The sequence below is a fragment of the Echiichthys vipera genome, assembly GCF_963691815.1.
Source record: "Echiichthys vipera genome assembly, chromosome: 7".
Lineage (NCBI taxonomy): Eukaryota > Metazoa > Chordata > Actinopteri > Perciformes > Trachinidae > Echiichthys > Echiichthys vipera.
Genome location: NC_139832.1, coordinates 14,800,546 through 14,825,998, shown reverse-complemented (window position 1 = coordinate 14,825,998; position 25,453 = coordinate 14,800,546). Strand labels below are relative to the sequence as shown.

At 40.2% G+C, this 25,453-nt stretch overlaps 2 protein-coding genes across 2 annotated transcripts; both read left to right on the top strand.

The window, feature by feature from the left end:
* Positions 1 to 24: 24 nt before the first annotated feature.
* Positions 25 to 14,886, top strand: cep152 (centrosomal protein 152; the record flags this gene model as incomplete). The annotated part of the gene is made up of 26 exons (XM_083917297.1): positions 25 to 111; positions 3,252 to 3,361; positions 3,503 to 3,560; positions 3,656 to 3,973; positions 4,242 to 4,392; positions 5,071 to 5,211; positions 5,698 to 5,837; positions 6,185 to 6,385; positions 6,467 to 6,614; positions 6,754 to 6,845; positions 6,958 to 7,121; positions 7,304 to 7,505; positions 7,895 to 7,999; positions 8,091 to 8,221; positions 8,311 to 8,439; positions 8,528 to 8,642; positions 9,197 to 9,382; positions 10,295 to 10,555; positions 10,858 to 10,989; positions 11,089 to 11,733; positions 12,041 to 12,116; positions 12,232 to 12,399; positions 12,484 to 12,568; positions 12,802 to 12,884; positions 13,073 to 13,420; positions 13,816 to 14,886. 26 exons carry the CDS (start codon positions 25 to 27, stop codon positions 14,595 to 14,597), a joined length of 5,058 nt encoding a protein of 1,685 aa, XP_083773423.1. The 3' UTR covers positions 14,598 to 14,886.
* A 1,116-nt stretch (positions 14,887 to 16,002) lies between these two features.
* On the top strand, positions 16,003 to 23,894 carry LOC310949109 (long-chain fatty acid transport protein 2-like; the record flags this gene model as incomplete). The annotated part of the gene is made up of 10 exons (XM_083916442.1): positions 16,003 to 16,459; positions 18,053 to 18,262; positions 18,352 to 18,507; positions 19,343 to 19,467; positions 19,559 to 19,753; positions 19,839 to 19,929; positions 20,916 to 21,114; positions 21,472 to 21,569; positions 23,479 to 23,609; positions 23,718 to 23,894. 10 exons carry the CDS (start codon positions 16,003 to 16,005, stop codon positions 23,892 to 23,894), a joined length of 1,839 nt encoding a protein of 612 aa, XP_083772568.1.
* Between the last annotated feature and the right edge of the window lie 1,559 nt (positions 23,895 to 25,453).

The window sequence follows — 25,453 nt, the reverse complement described above, 5'->3', positions numbered from 1 at the left end:
GCACCCTTCACCACTAGGTTCATCATGTCTATGGATTTTGACAGTGCTGCTCTTCAAACCCAGCATGATGAAGAAGAATATGATCAAGAGGACTATGCAAGAGAGCAAGAGGTAAGTTATCAGACTCATAGCTACAACATTGTAAGGTTTTAGGATAACATGTGTGTTACAGTTACAGGGTGTGTCTAGTTGGCAGCAACGAACCAAAACAGAACATGCCAGGGGATCAGAACATAGACAGAAATAACAAATCAGCTTACAAAAGAACTATATAGGGTACATTGATTCAGAGTTTTAATATGTTTCTTGTTTTTAGAATACAGGATTGATGTACTGTATTGTTTTGAATTAATTTTCAAAAATGAAAAAATATTATTTATGATTGGACAATTTTGATATATGAATGAGATTTTGCAAGTAATATGGTCGAACTGACTATGGTATTGATTTGCGTTGGTAGAAGAGATTCTCACATGAAAGGGAGGCCTGAAGGTTATTCCAGTAGGAAACGGCATTTGGAACAAAGACACTTCCTTTTGTAATCAAGCAAGAAATAAACATGTATTCTAGCTTTTAATGATCTTTTTAGAGAAGCAACAGATCCAACCAACACCAGTAACAAGAAGATCCAGTGGTAGTAAAGTTGATTCAGGAAATACTGAGCTTCTGGTCATGGCAGCAAGGGGAGGGATTGCATCAAAAACTAAAGCATATTCCTTTGGTGGTATAGGACAACATGTCATACTCTGAACAAGTAAGGCATACAGAGTATGACATGTTGTTGAAACCATCCAGAGGCACTAGAAAATGTCTTAATTGTAAGAAGGCAACTGAAACCTGTGAAGCATCCTTTTAAAAAAAAAAAAAAAAGTGTTGTAAGCCAGCTAATAATGATCTCCTTTCCAGCTATTGTGATAAATTAGAAGGGCCTGAGCATGGTGAAATCAGAGACTACTGAGCACAAATTAGGAACAAATATCAGGGTTCCTACGTAGTATGGGAAAAGTATGGAATTTAATTGGAGTAATTTCCAGGTCTGTGTAAGATGGAAAAAAGAGTTTGGAAAATGTTTGTATTGTTTTCAGACTATTGTCTCACTAATCTAGCTGACTGTAGAAGGTTGTCAGGTTACCAAAGTCTCCTTTCGTTCAAGTATGTTTACTCCATCTAAATCCAATGAAGCAAAGAGTTACTGCATGTTTTCTTTTATAGTTCCCTGGTTAATTGATCATCCCTACTGTTACTGTGTGTATGGGTTGCAGGTTCACAGTTATTAATTGCACTCTTTTAGCAATTAGCTTAAATAAAATGCTGTGCTTTGAACATTGAGCTCATTCACTTTTATGAGCTACAATACGTATGTAAAAATGTCTTGTAATTACATAAACACAATAGCATACCTAGTCAGAATTTAACATATGTGTTAAAAGTTGGATTTCAAAACCATTTATTGACATAAGCATCTAACAATCTGTTTTCAGATGTTTAATATTGACTTAAAAAGAAGTCTGGAAATTTGAGTCTGGAAAAGTCTGGAATTTTGAAATGAAAAATATGCAGGAACCCTGAAATATGGCGAGATATGGCAGCCCTGTCTGACACCCGGATTTAAGAAGTATTTAAGATTGCCTGCTTCTATCACTTGCCAGTGCGATTTTGTTATGTGAAGTACTGTGATTTCTTGAGCCCCTGCTGGTTTCTTCATTGTACATATTTCCAACATATCAGACGGCAGGAGATGTCACAGGCATCCTTGAATTATAGAACAATAACCTGTGGTATGTGCAGTGCTGTTTGCATTGCTTGTCTTTATTGCGATGATAATGCTATAGCTATGTAATCTGTTTACGTACTTGGCAGTAAAGTTGATTGTGATAACTTTTTCTTCATTGAATATGCAGATTGCGATGACGTTTTTCTGAGTTAATGTGGTCTTTTGGGTTTTTTTGCTGAAGCATTTGAGCTGTGTTTGAATTTCACAAGCACCATCAGCTTAACAGCTAGACAGGTATGTTATGTTAGTACCCACGCCTACAATCTGTTGCACTATGAACCTAAGCTATTATTGGCTCAAACATGCCTCCTTCCAGGTGTGTCACACAGAAACTAGCTCTGCCCTGTGGTTTCCTTACTTTCACTCTATTTAGGTTACCTTGTTTCTGTGCTTAGCCCAACTTGTACTTGAGTAACTAAAGCAAGCATGAAGAAGCTGTCACTGAAAGTCTGACCAGTGGGCTGCAATACTCAAAGGAATGGGGCTTTGAATATTAATTCTCAAATGGATTTTTTTCTTGGATATTTTCCTGTTAAGTACATGCAAGTTGGCCAAGTGGAAAATGTATGCCACCAGTAATTGGAATGTTTCTGCTCCAGTTAGCCTAGCTATATGTTTTGCCTGTTTACAATGGAGTTCTTTGGGAGCAAAACACAACAATACCGCAGGGAGCTGACAACATGCCTGCCACGTTTTGGATGTTTCACGCTGAAAGTCTTCTCTACGGAAATCATGTGGCTTCATAGCTGAAGCAGAATTGCCACTTGAATCTTAGTTAAATGTGTAAGCGAGATAATATGGGTCCTTCAGTTGTGGACACAGTGGAGGATTTGAGGAATATTCAACAGTCCTTGTGGGAAGTAAGTCCAGCTGGCTCTGCTTGTTCATCAGACATTGCTGGCTGTAAACTAAGTCTGGTCAGTCTGTTATTTATGCAGAGGAGAATTTGACTTGTGTCATTAAGAGCTAGGATGTTTTGACAGAAAAAGTACATTGTTGTTGGTCAGTAGTTTGTTTATCAGTTTGATTGAATGGTCCAAAAAAAAAGAAGTATTTGCACATTTTATACTAACTGTTCAATTAGGGCTGCAACTTCTTCTGCTAACTACTACTCAACTAACCTTCTTCATAACTGATTTATATAAAAACCTGAAAGCAGCAGATCCTCATATTTAAACCAGTGAGTCTTTGAAAATGTTTCTTGACTTAAATTATTTATCGTTCTGCTAAAAAATGACGCATACAAGAACAACATGTTCGTGAACGCTTAAACCTGCACAAAATGTTTTTATCGGCTACATTGGGCCATATTCCCCTCAAGACAATATCATTTTGCTTTAGCTTGTTTTAAAATCGCCTCACATGTGCCCCACACATCTCAGGCTGTCAGTGCTCTGACATTTTCTATCTGGAATACTTTATAACTCTGTTGCGGAGCAACCTTGATGACTCACTTCCATGTGCTGTTTTTCCACAGCTCCACAAATTGCTCACCGACCTGCCGGATGACATGCTGGAGGACAGCAGAGACAACTCCTCCCCAGAGCTGGAGTACTCTCCCTGCAGCAGTAAAAACACTGCCAACAGGTAACACACACATTGCTGTTAACACATGAGTAATCTCAGATTTGGAGCATTCTTGGTGTGTTAAAAAAAACAACAAAACAAAAATCAGGCCTACCTGATTGCATTGTAATTTATTTAGGCTTTTTTCTCCTCTTCACTCAGCCCACAGTCTGCATGGACTCAGCAATGGTCAGATCAAAGGCCAACTTCTCATGAACAGGTAGGTTGTTGGTTTGTTTTTACTGATAGATTTCGTTTTCAGAACTTCAAAAGGAAAAAATACTTATTACTTTTACTGTGAATGTTTCTCTGAAGAACTGTGAAGTTGGATATGATCAGCGCTCCCATGATGAGTACACTTATGAGAATGGACCTGTTCCGATCAATGGACATCACCTTCAAAATCAACCTCTGCCTCACACCTGGAACCAGGACCATCAGTTCACCGAGGGAGATTACACATACACCAGCACGGGCACAGAAAAATCTACAGAGATCAATGATTTCTCCACAGACGAGTACAAGTCTAAACCATACCCTCAATGTACTAATAAGGCTTTAATGTATAATGGAGAAGGAGAATGCAGAGAAGACCAAAACTACGGGGAACACAACGGTAGAAACCATTTTCAAGTGAGTGGATTACATTTACCTTTATATTATATCATACATGTGATTTCAGATGTACTTATTTATGTATGAGATATACATGCATTTCCCTTACCTTTTTCTTAATAATTTGAAATAAACATCTGGATGTCTGGCAATCCACCAGTCATAGAGTTGTATTGCGTTTGAAAAAGAGAAAATAGTTTACTTGTGCAACTTAGTTAATGAACACAGTGATATATTTATTTCAAACATACTGTGTTTCTTCTGGTTCGATCTTCAGAATTTAAAGTCTGGAGTGTTTCAGAGAGGAGTAGATCAGCACAAGGCCAGCTACAATCCTCACCCTCCTGTCCATCAGCCAAAGATGTTCAACTCACAGGCTGTTCACCAAGAAGGTCAATTTGACCACCTGCAAAGAGAATTCCTTGACTCGACACAACGTGAGTCTGACAGTCTTGATGAAGTTGCTGTATTAATAGCACAGTAGTACAGTGAAATGTAAATCAAAGTAATGGTTTAAAAAAAGTAGCTTTCAATCATAAATCTTAATTTGGGAATTTCCTGAATCAGCTGAACAAATTCATCCTTTAACAGTGTTATTACAGATAAGCAAAGTTTCAGTTTACCATTGAGATTCATCAGTCTGCAGACAAAACACATTTACCTGGGTTCCTGCCCAGTAATCTGATGGGAAACACTGGCTTCAGTATTTAGTTTCTAACTAAATTGACTCATAATAATAAAAAAAAAATCCTGCGTGGAAAAAGAAATTATATTACATTAAAGAAACATTGTGTAGGATATAGCATCATCTACTGGTGAGTTAGAGATTATAACCAATTGAATACCTCTCCCCCGACCCTTCCCTTTAAGGGTTCCTATTCCTTTGGAGTAGCAAAGTATGATCTTGCATTATGAGCAAAAGTGCAGTACAGGCTTTCAAATTTGCCAGTGTAGGGACAAATGTGTCTCTCTGAGCTCCTCCAGTCTCCCACAGTCACGCTGGCTCTGAGTAACACGCATTTAGCCTTTCCACTGAAACTTAAAATGAATCTACACTATTTAAAGGGGGTCAGTGATTGAAATATGATAAACATAAATTGTGTGCTGTATTTCAGAAACTGCTGATAGAGAGCAGCTTGCCCAGCTGCAGATTTTAAACAAGGCTCAGCAGAGGCAAATTGAAGACTTGGAGCGAAAACTGGAGGATTCAAGACGTAATATGAGATATGTCGAGCATCAGTTTGCAATTGCCAAAGGTATGTTTCACACAATGGAGGGTTGGAATTGTTTTTCACTTATTGATATGTTGTTATCTTCTCTTTAATTTTTTTAAAGCTAAAATGTAAGCTGTTGTGGAAAAATTAAACAAACTGCACAAGCTTGAAATGAATCGACTCACTTCACCACCTTGAAGACTTATAAGGGACCGCCTCTTTTAAACAATAGTGTTTCACAATGTCTGAACATTGTGTTTGATACTTGATACTTTCTGAATATGTTTGTTTTTGCTGATACACCATTAAAAGCCAAAGTGCTGATTATCTTCATCTGTAGCATTGATTAAGATTGCTAGAAGGAAACAAAATAGGATCCGTCTTCACTTGGCTGTTACGGGGGCTTGAACTATCGACAGAAACGCTTGGAGCAAAACTGATCTTTTTTGTTCTTGAACTCTTGCTGGATATGCTGCTTGGGGTAAAGTAACTTAATTTTTTTTTTTTTAATTCTTTTATCATCAATAGATGAAAAGGATGGCCTCGCCGTGAGTCTAAAGGAATCAAGTCAACTGGTTGAAGAGGCCAAGGAGAGAGAGGTTCAAATGCAAAACAAATTGAAGGCAATGGAGCAGCAAGTACAGGTCCTTACTGCGAGAGACCACGAGGTTAGTTCTGCATAGCCACACACCACTGTTTTCCTCGTTCTTCTCTCTTTTAATTGTTTAAATCTAAATACAAGACCTGCAAAACATCAGGTCAATCTGTAATTAAAGGACCAGACTTCAGTCTTGTTGTTATTATTATTATTATCATTATCATTATCATTATCATTATATAGGATTTATTCAGTTCATTCAAAAGCAGTGTTAACTTTACAGAAATAAAAAAAATCCGATATGAAATAATGTGAATGTCTCACTGAAATGATTCTCCAACAGACCCAAAAGGATTCTGCTGATTTTATAATCTGGACATTAGTGTGTTTATACAGTAGTTTTTATTTTGTGTGCAGAACATGAAGAAGCAGAGGGTGGCAGAGGCTGCAGTAGATAGCATGAAACAGCAGATGTTGGAGCTTTGTCGCTCTGACACACTGTCCAAAACACGGCAGCAGCATGACAGAGACCTTACTGTCATAAAGGAGCAGCATGACGCTACACTGTTGACATTAGAGCAGAAACTGGACTCTACTCTGCAGGCTCTGAACGAACAGGTCTGTAGTTTTACTGTCACAGGAGATGTAATCCGCGTGCAGACATGGTAAACTCCTGTGTTGTTGTTTTGTTGGGTCCAGATTGATGTCGGTCAGAGGTTAAGAGAACAGGTGAAGCAGGTGGAGCGCCAAAGAGAAGAAGAACAACTGGAGAGAGCCCGAGTCGTAAACACCCTCACTCAGCGTCTGGAGGAGAATCAACAACAATGTGCTAAGCTGCTGCAGACAAGTGAGCTAATGTGGAGACTTAAACTCAGAGAAGTAATCACAGAACACGAATGAACTACTTCTATGCACATGTGTTTTATTTTTAATTTGCTCAATTCCAAATGATTGTTTCTTCTCTGCTGCGGTTCTATTTCCTTTAGGTTCAGTGCAGGAGATGAGTCAGTTACAAATCAAACTTCAACAGACCCAATCAGCCAAGGCACTGAGTGAAAACATGAACAGAGTCTTACAGGTCTGCGCTCTGATTTTTTCTTTGCCTGCCCCACAATGGAACCACTCTCAAAACATTATTACACAAAATGTAACTTAGTTGATTTAACCTTTTTAAAAATGTTATTCTAAAGGAGGATCTGGCTGAGTTGAAGGAGCAAATCACTCTGTATGAATCTGCTATGAAACATGGCGTTATTGCATTAGACCTGAGCAGTGACTTGGAGAACCAGCTGTCTGAATCCTGTGTGGATTTAGGATTAAAGAAAACAAACACAAAAAATGGCTTGCTTCACAGGTAAACCATGATTATAGATCAGAGACATGTCATCATTACAATCACACTGATGCTGTCCTTTTTGTCTTCATGTCACGAGTGCTGCTAGTATAGACTGTGAAACTTTGTCAATTGGCAATATTTCTACTTTAATATATCCACTCCTATCAATTGAAATCTAACTTTCCCTACTGTTTGGTCAGTGCTGCCCTGGCTCACCTGTCGGATTCCAAGCTGCCCAAAGATGAAGCTTTGCGGCTGCTGCGAGTGGAGATGCAGCGCTGCCTGGGAAGTCTGAAGGGGAAGCGGCAGAAGATCAGTCAGCTGCAGGAGGAGCTCCTTCTCTGTCAGGGTCGAGTGACTGAGCTGCAGACCCAATTAGATGAAGCCAAGCTCTGCTCTTCAGTAAGAACTAACACCTACACGACTAGACACTAGACAAGCCTTAATATTGCATAGCTGAGCAAAGCATTTAAAACTGTACTGGTATACACTGTTTGATGGCTATGATTCAGATTTAGGTAGATACATTGAATTCTTTCAAATAAACACAGAAAAAAGAAAAACATGCAATTGGTTCAGGTAAGCTGACTACTAATTACTAATTAAACATATAGACCTGAAAGGATTAGAATAATATATTCATGCATGTTTCTAACCACAATTATCCAGTTGGGTTGGTTTAAAAAAAAAACGATGACATCAAAGACATGGTATGGCACAAGCATAAGACAATGTATAAATAAGAGGTAACAGATCAAATGGTTCTAAAAAAACGTCACCTGTGTTTACAGGTCAGAGAGACCAGTCAGATGAAACATCTAGATATAACTGGAGAGTCTGAGAAAGAGTTCACTAGACTAAAGGAAGAAAAACAACACTTGCAGGAACAAGTGGAGGTTGGTTGTTGTTTCGTCAAATCAATTCAATTTTAATAATAAAATATAATTACTGTATATGACGACTGATGGTGCTCTATCCAAACTCTAGATGTTAGAAAAGAAGAATAAGGAGTTGAAGCACAGTGAGGAGAAGGTGAGATGTGCCAACTTGGAGCTTTGCACCAAGATGAGAGAGATGATCCAGGACCTGGATCAAGAGAAGCAGGAGGCTGCTGCGAGGTAAGAAGGAGCAAAATAAAATCTGATGTCATGTTTTCATCATAAAGTGGGTATTTACATATTTATAAAGTTTTGTTTCCTTCATGTAGAGCTGAGCGGATTCATCAGCAGTACAGGGACGACGTGGTGGACAGCATCAGAACTGAGCTCATGCTGGACCATGATGCTCAGATTGAACAGCTGACTGCACAGCACCAGCAGCAGGTCCAACAGTTACAGTGAGTCCTCTGCACTGGCCACGGACAATTGTTGTTATCTGGAAGTCTTTGCGGGTGGCAAAGCTCATTAATGTATATTTCTTCACAGGTCCCAGCTGTCTGAGGCCAATGATAAGATGTTGGCTGTGCAAGAGTGCTACATATCTGTCTGCAAGGAGAAGGACATGCTCGAAGAAAACCTACGCAAGGAGAAGGAGGAGGAGGCTTTGATCAGAGAAAATGAGGTTTGCAAGATCCTAATATGTTTATCAGAAGCAGTTGGTTCTTATGCCCATCAACAAGGAGAAATAAAAAAATGAAATATAAAATACACTATTGTAGGGTAAATGATAATTTGGAATTGTTCTGTGTTGATTTATACTAGGGCAAACCTACAGACAGATAAAATAATGATAGTGAAATAATGATGCAACTCTGCAAAAAAAGAGTTTAAATAGATGGATTAGACATGCAAAGAAAAAAGCTGCACAGCAATAAAGTTTTTTTGAATTGAATTGAAGCATTCAAATATTGATTTAGAACTTGAATGACTATGTTATGAATGAAGCTTCAAGCTATTTGATACAGCCCTAATTAAAATTAGTACGTTACTATTTACTTCTGTACTGATTGTGTATGTCTTCACTCAGACTCACAGTTTGTTTACTTTATATCTCCATGCTGTATTTCGGTCTTTTTCACAGTGATGAAGTTGCCTGTATCCGACATAGATTGCCGGTGGACTGAGAATGATTAATAATTTGATTCTCATTCCCAGCAGAAGTTTCGAGAAGAGAGTGGTGCAGCTGTGGCGAAGCTGAGGGCTGAACTTGAGGCTCAGCATCAGACCTCAATAAACCAGGTCAAAGCTCACTGGTCCAAGGAAAAGGAGACTGAGATCCAGCAGCAGGTGAACTCTCACGTAGCTTTGGCCAAGGCTGCTTGGAAGGAGGAACTACAAAAGGTATTGTTTCCTGTACCAACTGTCCAGCTCCCTCAAGTCCCTAATTCCAGTCTGACATGTAGCTGCATACTGGCCATGCATTCACGTGCCTATCCTGTGTATTTCTGTCTCTCCCTCTGGCCCAGGATACAGCCCTCTGTTCCTCTGGCTGAACCACGCCCTCCTTCTGTCTATCCTATCTGTTATAGTAACAACAGACTAAAAAAAATTCCAAACACAGTCAGCCTCCTCGAATATTGTGACTCACATCTCCATAAAGAATTCACACCCATCCAAACCTCTCATTTAAGCCGTGTCTGTGTTGTGTAACGCCAGACCTCTTTTAAACAAGACTGTTATTCTTAACAAAACTTATTGTATCTCACAATCTGGAATTATCACTAAACCTGGAGACTGCTACCTTCTAGTGGAACTCTGTCCTTGAGGTTGTGGTGGGGGCATTGGAGTTGTTCTTAAAAACAATTTTACCTGTATCCGATTACATAGCCTGCCTTTAATAGTTTTGAAGTACTGTATGCTGACGACACGCAGCCATATCTTTCCAGTGGCTTCAGTGAAGCCAAGGGACATGGATGATACTGGTACTCGCTAAGGAATGGATGTCACTTTCCTTCAGCTAAACTCACAAAACCGAGATTTTTCTTATTAGTCCTGATAACTTCACCTCCTACATGAATTCCTGTATCAGCTCTCCGGCCACCATCCGTCCCTTCTGTCAGCTGTATATGTGTCTTATTTTCTACATCTGTATCCTGTGATGCACAACACTGGATTTTCGCAGATATCTGTTATGCTGATATCTTACAACTCTAACTGATATCGATACCCACATATATAAATATGTTCTCTTTTTTTAAAAGGTGCTATATAAATGAAATTTTGAACTTGAAAGTTTGTATTCTTCCTGTGCAGTTGGAGAAGACCTGGGTCCAGAGGCTTGAGGAGGCCAGTAGAGAGAAACGCAAAGATACTGCTGAGGCCACCTGTCAGGCAGATGAGATTGAGGACAGCAGTGTGACAATTACTGTTGAGGAGCTGGACTCCAGGCTCAGTGCCCAGAAACGGCAGCTGCAAGTGGAGGCTGACAAAGTCAAACGCAAAGCTGTGGAGGAAGCCAGGAAACAAGCCCATAGAGAGCTACATGAGAAACACCTGGAGGACATGGCCAAACAGGTCTGGTTTTTGATAATCCCTGTGCTAGTTTGCCAAACATGCTTTATTGTACATTTTGTATGAGGGGCACCAATCAATCCAAAGCCAATAATATTTCTAACGCTGATATTCACCTGAGTTTAGAATTTTTTTTAATTTTAGATTGTCTTGCTGTATGTTGATTTACCTTGTTATTTGAAAGGAGGAAGTAGTGGGCCATTACAATGTAGCCCAACTTCTTTCCAACATACCATGCTCTATTCCCCAAACATTTGCATCTATTGTATCATTGGTACATGACAAATGAAGTGGTGGTGTTTCAGGTTGAAGGTGCCGTAACCAGGGCCTACAGTCGCTGGATTGAAGATTTAACTTCATTACCAGAATACCAAGCCTCTCTCCAAACCGAGAGGGAGAAATGGGAAGAACAACAAGAGAAACGCACAGAACAACAGGTACGACATGGTTTTATCTTTGCCAGATAAAATGTGTCACTTTTGTCAACTGACTTTTCTTTTTCTGATAATTCATATCCCTCCATCTAAATGCGTCAGGTATCCGAGGCCCTGAGGAAGGCAGAGGAGCAGTGGCATAGGAAGCACAAGAACCAGCTGGACGAGGAGATCTCTGAAACGCAGAGGGTGGAGAACCTCCAAGAGGAGGTGGCAGCTCTCCAGACTCAGCTGGAGCAAGGGAGGAGAGAGCAAGCTGCCCTGCTGAAGGCGGAGCTGGCCGGAGCTAGAGCAGCCTGGAACCGAGACAAACAACAGGAGATCTCCGTCGTCCAGGTCCGCGGTGAACAGGTGTACCAAAACAAGTTACAAGAGCAGCACAAAAAGCTGGAGCAGGCTTTGCAGCAGGCCAGAGAGGATGCCGATCTTCAAAAGAAGGAGCTGCTCCTGAAGATGGAGGCCAAGCTACAGCAGTCTCTGAGGAACCGAGAGGAGGAGTGGAGATGTCGGCATGCAGAGAAGGAGCAGTCCCAGAGAAAGCAAATCAGAGATGAATTAGTAGCAGAGCTTCAGACTGGTCTGGCAGAGGTCCAGGCACAACTTCTCAGGGATCTCAAAACAGATCAACAGGGCACTGAAGAAAACAGTAGGGCCACACCACAGGGCACAATAACACACATCTTCCAAACATCCTGCAAAGACATAGTCAACAGAGCAGTATCTCAAGCCAAGACAGAATGGAAGAAAGTGAGTTTTCATTTGGTTATCTGTTATCTAAAGATGAAATAAGCGATTTTATCCGTAATTATTTAAGGGGACTGGCTCTGCTCAGTGTTTAATTTATAGCAGAAATGTCCTTTCCCACTTGGGTACAGTTGCAGGATAAAGCAACAAAGGAAAAGCAGAGGCTGTCTGCACACTGAAATTAGCAAGTTCCCAAATGTTTATCAATGCAATGTTTCAACATACTGTTTTTATTATCTCTTGTATTTCATGTAGCACAATGTTAACAAGTTGCTTTACCCTTTTTATGGTTTTGTTTATGCCCCTACAGATAAGTGAGGAGAGACTGAGCGATGTGATAAAAGAAACACAGGAGCAGTATGAGAGAGAAATAAGCAAAATGCAAAGTATGTAATGTGCATTATGAAAATCCATATGACATGCAGTATTAATTATTTTGATTAGACTATAGTTTAGTGCCCATCAATAAGTTTACATGATGAAATTGTCCACCATTTCCAGGCTCTTTGTCCCAGAGAAAGGAGCCGGCTCGTTGCAGGAAGGAGTGCGCTGAGACTTTATGCAAACTGCAGAAGAAGAACCAGGAGCTCCAGAGACACTTGGAGAAAGCCTGTCGTCAACTCCAGCACAGTGTTCGAGAGCACAAAACTGCCATGCAGCATCTGAAAGGTATACTGTATATTGCATTTAAAATGTTTTTTTAATGTCATTTAAACAGATTTACTCAACATGTGATTTATCTGTGTATTCTAGATGAGCATGAAAGCAGCATACAAAAGGCGAAGGAGGGACATCTGCAGCAGCTGGAGGAGCTGAAGAGAGCCAAAGAATCGTCAGGGTTTGTGTTGTTCAGGACTTTTACTTTTCAGTAATATTCAAATCAAGTCATTCTTAGTATTTATTTACAAAACCTGGCTTTAGTAGATAATGAAGTTCTTCTAAGCATTCAAACTAGAAAAAATGCAAATACAAGAGGCTTTTATTTGATATATGTATTTCAGTAGTACAGTAGTTAATGATGACTCAACTTCAATACAATTATGAAAACAAATTAATTGTTCTTGCTTACAGTAGATCCGATCACCAACAAAATATTCAGCAAGGCCTCGAGGAGATGAAGCAGTATTACCTGACAACTGTGGAAAAGATCAGAGGTTGGTAATGGTGTTGATTTTTTTATATATGTATACCTGTGTGGATTTTAAATATTCTGTCTTTAGGGGTACCAGAATTCAATGTTACGCCCCTCTGAAGGAATCGAGGAAAGAGACATCGTCAAGTCTTTTTCCCATACATGTAAGTAGTGAAAATCCCAGATTATAATTTTGTTTTTGTATGTCAGGAGACATGCTGCGTTACCTCCAGGAGAGTCGGGAGCGGGCAGCAGAGATGATCCGCACGGAGGTGCAGAGGGAAAGGCAGGACACTGCCAGAAAGATGCGGCGCTATTATCTGAACTGTCTACAGGAGTTACTGGAGGACGGGGGAAAGACTTCAGGGCAAGAGGCCATAATTGTCCAAAACTTGTTTGCTTGCTTTATCACGGCTCCTCGAGCTAATTGTATTGATCTTCCTGTTTTCTGCAGGGCGGAAAAGAAAATAATGAATGCTGCAAGCAAGCTGGCAGCCATGGCTAAAGTGCTTGAGACGCCTATCAAAAGTAAATCTGGAAAGAACTACAGTTTACAAAGTGAGTCCTGCTGTGCAGAGCTGTTTTACTGTACAAGTGGGTGTTTCTTAAATTTAAAATATCCATTTGGTGGGAATAGGGCAGCTCTTCTGTGTGGAGTTTGCATGTTCTCCTCTTGTTTGCATGGGTTTTCTCCGGGTTCTCCGGCTTCCTCCCACAGTCCAAAGAAATGCATGTGTTAGGTTAATTGATGACTCTAAAATTGCCCATAGGTGTGAACGTGAGTGTGAATGGTTGTCTGTCTCTATGTGCCCTGCGATTGACTGGCCAATGTCAGCTAGGATCGGCTCCACCTCCTGCGACCCTGTTAGAAACAAGCGGTTGAAGATGATAGATGATGGATGGATTTGGTGGGAATTTTGTATTAATAGGTTGTTTGATGGCTGTGCCCACAGCTGACTGTCTTCCAGGTCGAAACGCAGGTTTCAGTCAGAACCCGTCAACACTACCTGAGCTCCCTGACATCAAGCCAGAGGAGAGATCCCACACAGAAAAGACTTCTCCTAATTCAGCGAGGACTAATCCTTTGAGTCACCAGGGCATTGCTGCTCCTGGGAAGGAGGATGCCTCCGTAGATACAGGACTGAAACCACAAAGTGCTGCTCACACACACCTCCACTCTTACAAACGTTCTCAACAGATGGCTTCTTCATCCCAGGTGGATTTTGTCAATGTGTCTGTGAGGAGTAAAAACAGGGAGCTGTACCTGCAGGGAGTTGACTCCAGCAACGCAGACAACCGCCTCGACTCAGAGCAACAGAGGAAACCGTTCCTCGTACAGGAGGCTCCTGTCAGAGATGAGAGAAGGACCAACTGGAGTGCGACCAGCAGTGACTCGGAGACAGGCTCCCAGGTTTCAGGACTCTCTTACTCAGGCAGGAAAGTAGAGCCAGTGAAGCCCTTTTCTTTCTCTGCTGCATCAGGCAGAGACTCAGGAGAGTTTGGCGGTCTCACCCCGGATGTTTCTGACCTTACTGTCTATAATGAAATTGCCAAAAAGACACCACACACCCAGACCTTGAACTTTCAGCATGCACAGATACGTACACACAGAGAACCCACCCCTGGCTCTGAGGGAGAGAAGCAGCACGTTATTTGTTCCAGGCCTCTGTTCTCTGAGTTAAGACAACGGCAGCAGGACAGCGGCTTCGACAGTCCGCTCTACCACCAAAAATGATAAAGTGAAGAGTAGGTATGAAGGGAAGTAGGAAGAAAAGTTTGGAAATGACTTGACAATTTCAGTTAGCTTACCAAATGGTGCCTTTTAAATAGGGTTTTCTTGCAAGTAGATAGATGAGATGATTGATACCACTGTCATATCTGTACTTTTTTTTAACTCCTGGATAAAAAGTTCTCTAATTGGATTTACAAAACTACAAAAACTATTGCTTTAATCTGTAGTTTTCTCCCGGTAAAGAAACACTGGATACATTTTGTAGCTCTCTATTCTGGTCAAAATGTCTATTGAGGCCATTTATTTTGGCCTCTTGTACATTTCAGCATTTCAGTCTAGGTTTAAAAAAGCAGCAAGAGTTTTTTGTTTTAAATCAAGCAATGGTTAACTTATATCAACAATGGTTAATTTACTTTGTAGGCTGGTTTCTAGAGGTGTTTCACTTTGAACAAACACCTTTCTGTTTAGCATGAATATCTCTGTCGGCTCATGAAAGCGAGGGTTTGCGTGTATCTTCTGCAGCCGTGCTCTTTATGGTAGTCTTACATCACAGATGAAAATGTTTACAGGTCAAAAGTCGTAGCTCTGCCAACACAGTAATATATTTACCTTGTGTTATCCTGAGCGGCTGATACTGGCAGCTTACTGTACCCCTGTACTTTAAATACCACTGGGTAGATCAGGTGCAGGTTTACACAAAGCTCATATGTTCTGTTGTCTCTGTCAGATTTAGATTCCAGTGTGTCTGTTTTTTTTAAATGTTTTATGTCACATTAATAAGATATGCTGCGCATAGATTATACATGTTTTTTTTATATTGAGTTCATTTTAATAAATTTTATCGCAAATGTAAGAGAATCCTTCATCTGTGTGGGAGCAGAGCCTCTTCAAAAAAAATCTGTTTTTAAAAGAGAGAAAAAGTAGTTTATATCAGATATTACTCTTGGTAATAATTAATGACAAAGTAAATACAGTTAACCCAACCATTTTTCATTCCAAATTGCATACTTTTCCATTTTTTGCATTTAGTAGCTAATGTTTTGCAGCTGCACTTGCATGTATTGTTGCATTCAGTATGAATACAATACTACTTTTTATCACATTGCCACTTGAACTTTGACCCTTTTGCTCATATGCTGCACAAACTGTAGTAGCCAGAAGTGTGCTGCATTGGATCCTGCAAAATAGGACCAGACGTGCATGGTAGCATATTGCATTTGAATTGACTAAATTTGGCATAAAGCCATAAATCATGTTGTTAATGTTGTAACTGAGTTCGGTTACTTTTCCACTCCTTGACGTGATGTTTATGCTACTGTGCTCCTCCTCTTAAGTTTATGCTCCGACCTTTTTATTCTCAGTAGTGTAAAACTCGACTCACAGGTGATTTAGTTCTCCACAGATAAACATGATAGTCTGGATAGTGTTTGCGGCTGTGGGGTTTCTCGTCCTTTTATTCCGACACGCTCACTTTTTCCAGGATGTCCAATATGTGCGGAGTAAATTAAAAACGAAGGACCGTGTCTTGAAATACATGCAGACTCGTTACTCCATCCTGGACCGGTTTCTAGACGCGGCGAAGACGCATCCACACAAACCCTTCATCCTTTTTAAAGATGAGACTTTTACCTACAAGGACGCGGATGAGCTCAGCAACAAAGCTGCACACGTGTTCCTGCAGAGTGGACTCAAAGAAGGAGACACGGTCGCGCTGTTTCTCGCAAATGAACCGATGTTTCTGTGGCTGTGGTTGGGTTTGGTGAAGATCGGATGTTCTGCTGCTTTTCTCAACTATAACATCAGATCCAAGTCCCTGTTGCACTGCTTCAGCTGCAGCGGAGCCAAGGCTCTGGTGGCAGCTGCAGGTACGGTTCACACACTGTACACATACACAACTACAAGTACACGTGTGTTACAGATATAATTCATGTAAAAGAACCAAAGTATTGTCAGAAAATTGTAATCGAGTGTCAAAAGTCTCTATTTGATTTATGGATGAGTATCAAAGACTGTAAATGAGTATACTGTATATGTGTAACCGGTGTGGCTGGTGGTGTATGGTACCCTGCGTTGTGTCGTGTAAATGATTGCCCAAGGGCCAACAAGATATCTTTGGAGGCAATCTCCGTTTATTCTGACACTGGCACGTACAACCAAACAAAAACATCAACGAGATCCCGTTAAACTTCAGCTCCTCGTTAATTTATAACAAAGGGGGGAACGTACCTAACACGTAGAACCACACACAAAAAATCCCATCAGCTCCAGCTCCTAAAAAGTTAGATAACACACATAAAAGAGTTCATAACCATGGGCTGAAGCAACCGAGTACAGGGTAAGGGTGACCCTGAGGGTGACGTAGCAGCTTTGTTGACTAACTTAAATAGGGATTGTCAGGAAAAACACATCAGGTATCAATATTTTGTGTAGTTTATAATATACAACCAGTAAACACCTGATGCTGTTGCATATGGAAGATGAGTATGGTGGTTGTTGCACTCATAGTGATAACAGAAGATAATGGCTCAACTTCAATGCAATTATGGCAGCAAATGATTTGTGCGTACAGGAGTTCTGATCACCAATCAAATATTCAGCAAGGCCAGCAAGATGCACATGCGATGGTAACATATTCAACGTATTCTCGTGAACAGGTATATACACCTTTTGAAGTTTGTGTAACCACACTCACAGCCAACTGTATAAAGGCCTTTACACACTGGGGGTGTTTTCCCCCCCCAGCAATTAATTCACACATGAATTCAATGTATATTTTAAAACTGTTTTTTTTTCATGAGTACTTTAAAACAGAATGTGATTATTAAGCTGCAAAAGGCGACGTTATCTATTTTGAATCAAGGTTGAATTTTCAGGGCTTTCGCACCATGTCAAAAAGACATTACCAATCGGGCTGTGTTGTTTGCTGATGAGGATTATAAGACAACAACACAGGGGTCTGCTGCTAGACCCACACATCCATGGATCAGACAGAAAACAATTTCACTACTTTGACCTCGAGAGTATCATGCTTATTCTCTTAAGCTAAGTTGTAAACATAAACACAGGAGTAGGAGGCTGGGCCCTATGCAACTGTGTAAGGAGCTTAGCCCAGTAGTGAGAAAAGCCCAACGTATGAATGTTATTTTCTTTTCTACCCTATTAATATTCTTTTGACTCCTCAGACTTTTCTGCTGACACTGAATAGGGACCCGACCCCTAGGTTGGGTAACACTGGACTTACCTTTAACAGTATGTAAAGTAGTTCAAAGTAGCTCCACCTCAACCAGCTACAACATTGAAATACTAATTACACACTGATACATCAGTAGCTATCTTGAGTAAAAAGAACATAAATAGTATTAGGAAATTCTACTGAAGTAAAATTTTAAATGCAAAACTTATATGAGTACTACACATTTTTACATTACTGGTTCTTGTAAATGTGGTTTTATTTCCAGAGTTGCAGGATGCTGTGGTGGAGGTCCTGCCCGGTCTGTTGGAGCAGCAGGCCACTGTTTTCATTGTGGCCGACAGCTGCAGGACTGCAGATTTGAAGAGCTTCAAAGACAGAATGAGCCGGGCCTCCTCTGAGCCTCTATCCAAAGATTTAAGGTCACATTTAACCTTGCAAAGTCCTGCGGCCTACATATACACATCTGGGACAACAGGTAAGCTACTTCAGGTGTTCAATTTTTAAGATTCAAAAGTAAAAGAAACCGTACTCACACTACATGTACCTCTGTCTGCTCTTGGCCAGGTCTCCCTAAAGCAGCGGTGGTCTCACATTCCAAACTGTGGACCATTACGAGCTTTCTGTTTGACGCAGAAGTCAACTCAGAAGATGTGATTTATGTAAGCCTCCCTCTCTATCACACCGCCGGGTTCATCGGATTCGCCGCAGCTATTGACAAGGGTACACACACACACACACACACACACACACACACATTTGGGCATATGTGATACAACCCTGTTTCCAAATAAGTTGGGACGCTGTGTAAAATGTAAAGAGAAACAGAACGTGATGATTTGCAAGACATCGACACAAATATTTATTTGTAGCAAAAAGACAACATATCAAATGTTGAAACTGAGAAATTGTTTTTTGAAAATGATATGCCCATTTTGAAATTGATGCCAGCAACACTTTTCAAAAAAGTTGGGACAGTGGCAGCAAAAGACTGGAAAAGTTATGAAATGCTGGTGGAACGTCTCACAATTAATGAGATTAACTGGCAACAGGTTAGTAACATGATTCGGTATAAAAAGAGCCTCCTTTCTGAAGTAAAGATGAAGCCCCTCCTCGTCTTTCTCTACTCTGTGAAAGACTGCACTGCCAAATAGTGCCACAATATAAGAATAATGTTTCTCAATATCATCGTCTCCAGTAGACTAGAGTCTACAGTAGTGATGATAATAATAAAAGATTCAGCAAATCTGGAGAAATCTCTGTACAAATTACACGTGGGGTTTCAATGGTTTGTAAATCACCGCATTCTGTTTTCATTTATATTTTACACAGCGTCCCAACTTGTTTTGGAAACAGGGTTGTAAACGGAGGGAAAGGTTTTCTCAGAATCAGTGATTTTCTTGACGCCTAAGGCTGGAGTAAAATCTTTCTCATCTTCAGCAAATCCAGTGAAAATACCAAAACCCCAAATGCATGAGTAGTTTACATTAGTAAAGGATGTATTTGTTAGAGACTGTTTTCAGCTGCAGATTAAAACACATTGGATTTCTGTGTGTAGGTGCCACAATGGCTTTGAGGAGTAAATTTTCTGCCTCTCAGTTCTGGGATGACTGCAGAAAATATAACATCACCGTCATACAGTACATAGGTGAAATCATCCGTTACCTATGCAACACACCAAAGGTGCGTACATTGCTGGTGCGATCACATTAAAGGTCACCAGAAATAAAAAAAAAACAATCCTAACTGTTCTTATGTTTTTTCCCCCCGACAGAAACCCAACGATCGAAGCCACAAAGTGAGAATTGCAATAGGCAACGGGCTCAGAGCTGATGTATGGAGGGACTTCATTAGCAGGTTTGGAAATGTTCAAATTAGAGAGTTTTATGGAGCAACTGAAGGGAACTTTGGTCTGAATAATTACAGCGGCAAGGTGGGAGCCATTGGCCGACACACCTTCCTCAACAGGGTAAATGCCCATATTTCATTCCACATTATGAAATAAAAGCTGTTCATCAATGAGCAGTGATTTTTTTTGTCTTTTTATCTTGCAGAGATATTTTCCATACGCTGTGATCAAATTTGATATTGATAAAGGAACGCCTTTGAGGGATTCTTCTGGTTTCTGCATCGAGGCTGCCAAAGGTTTGTCAGTACCAGGGCTGTGGTTACCACAGAGGGCATGTCCTCAGTTTTCTTTTTTTCCCAGGGAATATGGAGACCTGAAGCGCAGTTTACATGTTTTGAATAGGCTTAATGTCCTTACATTTGACCGTTTTAGTCCAAAATAATGAAGAAGCACAGGAATAGAAAGCTTTCTTTTTTACATTTAACAGAATATATCCCTGGTGGAGTTAAGACTAATCTGGGAAACAATCTTTAGATCATTAACTGGTTCATACAACTGACGCCAGCGCTGAGGCATCATGTTTTCAGGTTGTCCATCTGTCCCAATCTGGTGAACGTGAAATCTTTGGAATCCCTTAAGGGATTTTCTTCAAATGTGGCACAAATGTTCAAGGTCACTGTGACCTCACAAAACACACTTTTGTACATAACCCAAGAAGTTCTACGCTTATTATGACAGCATTTCACACACAGTAGTATAAAATGAGGAAGTGATGACATTTTGTACCCTAAAGGTCAAAGGTCAACTTCACTGTGACGTCATAATGTTTCTGTCCATTATCCAACACCATAACTGAGGAGCAGAAGAGGAGACAATTGGTCGGATACTGAATTGGTGACACTAATCTTGAAACTGTGGTGTTTGTATAAATCTTCTGTGCTGCCGGGCTGAAGACGTGTGTCAAGCATCCACGTTTCACCAAAAAATGCACTTAATACCTTTCATTAAATTCCTAATAAAAATGAAGTCTGGTCAGTTTGGATGTAAACTACATCAGCAAGGTGGTTATTATAGTTTAAATGAAGAAGAAGAATAGAATAAGAATAAAGAACTTTACAACAAATGAATAGGGTTGTCAGGTATAATGAGACTAGGGCACTCTATTAGAGTCTACAGCCACACTAGCAGCTCTGTCAGGCTCTATCTGAGCTCATATATTTGGTCATAAGACAAAATACTGGACAGAATTAAGTTTTGGCTGTCCTGTATTAATCTTCTGCAGGTGAGCCTGGACTTCTGGTATCTGAAATATCAGTGAGGGCTCCGTTCTCCGGCTACGCGAGAGACCTGGAGCAAACTGAGAAGAAGCGGCTACATGACGTCTTTAAGAAAGGAGACTTGTACTTCAACACTGGCGACCTGCTGCGCATTGACGAAGATAATTTCATCTACTTTCACGATCGAGTCGGAGACACTTTCAGGTGATTTCATATTCCGGCTACCTCGGCTTTGGAATAACCTGCCCGCGGAGATAAGGCTTACTGAATCAGTGTCCTCTTTTTAAATCACTTCTTACATGTATCACATATGATGTCATCTTTTTATCTCTTTCTAATTGCTCTTCTTTCTTTACAAGCACCTTCAATTAGATAACTAATAAGTTAATATGGAACTTTTTTTTACTGTATATATATATATGTGTGTATTTTTATTTGTATGTCAAAGCACTTTGCAAACTTCTGTTTTTAAAGGTGCTATACAAGTATTATAATTATTATTATTACCTTATATAAAGTGATGCTTAAAAACCTCCACGTTTTTTTATCCATTGTATATAGATGGAAAGGAGAGAACGTGGCTACAACTGAGGTGGCTGATGTCATCACAATGGTTGACTGCATTAAAGAAGCCAACGTGTATGGAGTCAAAGTACCAGGTGCTTTTCTCTCTACATCTTCTCTTTGTTCTTTTTCTTGTCAAAGTGTGTGAGCAGTGTTCCTTCTTTTTATTTATGATTAATCTTGGTAATTTTCTCAATTAATATTTTGGTCTATGAAACATCACAGTGTGGTGAAACATGAGCTTTCATAATGTCCAAGATGTAAAGACATTCACCCTATAGTAGCATTGTGTCATTCACTTGTTTAATGGAGTGTTTATGATTTGACTACATCATATTCAGCAGGTATTTCGTAATCAGATGGTTGTTGAACCAGAACAAAAAAACGTTAGACAAGCATACACTGCGATTTATTCATTTGACCGTCTGGAATATGTTTTAAATCAAAGGGCATTACAGAGAAATAAATGTCTGGATTCATTTACCATTAACCAGACACACTGTCTGCCAGGACCCATGGTGCAATAAAAGGGTACAAATTGCCCCAGTTCCCAGTGCTATTTACATTTCCATGGTCAAATGAGAACAGTGTCCTGGTCATTAAACTTTGGCCAAAATATCCAACTTGACAGAGACCGCCTGATTGTGTAATTAGTTGTTGTCTCTGTAGCCTCTTTCACACAGTCTGCTTGTTGCAGGGCTGTTTCACCTTATACGCCCGCTGTCTGTTAGAAAGGGACAAAGACGAAATGGGCAGGACCGCAGAGGAGGTAGTCACAGAGCGGCAACAGTGCTGAGTCAACATCTGTGTGAATGGGAAAGCCGTCAGTTGGGTACAACACACAGTAATGTCGACCCATAGGCAGGTCAAACCTTGACCAAGCAGCGTTCAGTTAGTTATGAATACTGTACCTTACTGAAACATTGTGTGCAACGGTCCAACAGACAGTTGTGCTACTATAATGTATAAAGTTGGCAGTTTGTGGGTCAGGGTGGCTTTGAGCGGCTGATTGACGGTCAGATCGGCTCACATACTAGACATAGATGCCTCTTTTGCTTCTGGAATTTTCCTGTTCTGTGTAAAAGCACAACTGCGGCAGCTTTACGCCTCCTTTGTTTGGCCTGTGTGAACAACAACAAAAAAAGACGGCGTTCCTTCATTGCGACGCTGTTGCAGAATCTCTATGTGCAAAGCTCTTGTGAGACCAGATGAGGGGAGGTGCAGGTTCATCCTGTCTTGTGTGTGTTTTGGATCCTGCCGCTGAACTGTGAACACAGATTATGAATGTAAAGCGGCAATCAGAGGCGGCAAAGGAGAGGCCAGCAGTGAGAGGGCAAAGTTCAAATAAGTGTACTGCGACCGTAAAGGGGGCAGGAAACGCAGCATGATGACCAAACATGCCTCTTGTCTGTCACATATTGACTTGTACATATGTAGCACCTTTAGTCTTCTGACCACTCAAGGCACTTTACACTACTTTTCACATTCACCCATTCACACAGACATTCACACACATGACGGCACTGATGATCTAATCTAATCATTCAGAGCACATTCACACACCCATGCACAGCACGGGGAGCAATTTTGGGGTTCAGTGTCTTCATATATGTTTGGTAAAGAGAGCATGTTATGACATACAACTCCCAGGAAGTCAGTTATTGTAGTTTGGCCCGCTCACTTAGACGGTGCTAATTTATGCCAAAAATCGCAGTACTCAGAATCACGAACTGGTCAAATCTTGACACAAAGACAGGATGCATGTAGTCTTTGCTCCAATGTGACTTATTTTCCAGGGATATCATTATCTCTGATGTAAATGAACATCCATAAATCTGCTTAAAACTCAGAAAAAATGAACTCCTTTAAAACCTAGAACCTGCTGGAGAATCATAAGGTTTTTAACTTTTCTTCAGTATTGTTGTACAGCAAGACATCTACATTGCAAACATGAACTGCAAACAGTTAATTCTGGGGGATTAACTACTCTTTAACTTTCTCCAGGTCAGGAGGGAAGAGCTGGAATGGCTGCCGTTACTTTGAGTGAAGGACAGAGGTTTGACTCCGCAGATGTTTTTAAACATGTTGAAAACTTCCTGCCGGCTTACGCAAGGCCACGTTTTATGAGGATTCAGGTATTTTTTTTACTCCGGTCATTTGATATAATTTTTACAAAGCATTTTGATAGTTTCGGCCTTATTTAAATGTCCTCCCACCAATAATTCATTTTGCTGTGATTACAGGGCTCCTTGGACGTTACAGGCACGTTCAAGCATATGAAGGTGAATCTGGTGGAGCAGGGTTTCGACCCAAATCAAACAACCGACCAGCTGTACTTTCTGGATGAAAAAGACAAGGATTACGTCCCTCTTACGGAGGACATATTTAACTTAGTTACATCAGGCAAGATCAAACTTTAAAGTGGCTCTTATTGCCTCGCTGATCCATTATAGTTGTACTTCTACTTCTACAGTTATTCCATACATATGACTTAAATTCTCCTACAGATAACATGTTTGAGCTCGTTGCGCTAAGATGCTTAGAGCAAGAAAGCAAGTTTTTCCAGTTGAGAAAACTCTGAGCTGTGAGCTTCTTATTCAAGCAGGGATGTCTCGCTGTGTACCACTCCAGGCTATTGAGGCTATTGTGAGTGTAGGAGCTGGCATCTGTGCCATGTACACAATAGATTTCTTGTATAATTGTTGCATCTTTTTTACCTCTGTCTCTTTAGGGCTAAATGATTTGAGGAAAATAATTCTATATGAATTAAACTCTGGGCCTTTAATTTTTGCTCTATGTAGTTTTAAACCAGATTTATTTTAGCAATCAAAAGCACAAAGTAATCCTGTTTCTACTTAAATACAATAAGAAAGTAGTGCAGCTGCTTTTTATTTAGTTCCTCCAACGTTACATATCTTCAGCTGAGTATATTGTCAGGACAGGTGTCGTTATAGTCGGAGATATCGGTCTCAAACTAACAGCATGTCAAGAAACTGTTAATGGCACAATAAGGCAGTAAAACCACAGGTTTAATTAATCACATTCATTGTTTCCTATTATCTAATTCTAGTTTTGTATCATTTGTTTCTGTTTGGGTTTGAGTTATGTTTAACGTTAAAGCTCTAATGTTAAAAATTCATTTTCTAAGGCATCTGGACCTCATACATTTAGTTATAGATCGTATTAAGGCAAATTAACAGTACTGACTGTGCTTTCCTGCTGTAAAATGTTATGTAACGTTAGTTAAAGCAAATTAAAGTATTTTGCTTAAAATAATCATGTGACTAGTTTGTTATCACACGGGGATGTGTAAAAACTTTCATGTTCCTTAAATACATTTCCATCTGGGTTCTTTTAAAGCACAACAGGGCTGTAATCACATATTTAACATTGAGGGTAGGGGGGGCCATTTCAGCAAAACTGACCACTTAATGTTAACATTACATGAAAGGTGTTGCTGTTGTGGCGTTACGAGACCAACCCACATGCTTTTTACTCTGAGTCTGATAGCTCAGTGCTAAATACCTTACTAAAAAAGTATCCTGATAATCCAGACTTCTTCATGTGTTCCCAACTTTACATGATGATCACACCATTACACACATCTGACACAGCTCTGGACCTTCTCCATCTTGTGATCAGGAGATTGAGACCTAAATGTAGATGAATGCAATATATTGCCAAGTAAACAAAGTCTAATACTTATGAATTGGTTACACCATTTACTGGTAGCAGTAATAATAATGGGAATTTGTAAAGTTTTTTGTGATTTAAAGGTTGAATATGTAGAATCTTCATTAAAAACTATATATTGATAAAAAATAATTCACCCACGGGGCGTTTTGAGGGATACAGAATGAAAGTATTGCTTTTCCATAAAAAATATATTTAGTCAGCCAATAGCAGCAGGCATTGCGGGTTGCCAGGGTTGTCTGTTGTTGGGTGAAGCTACTGTGGGCTGGCACTGGGTGAAATGGAG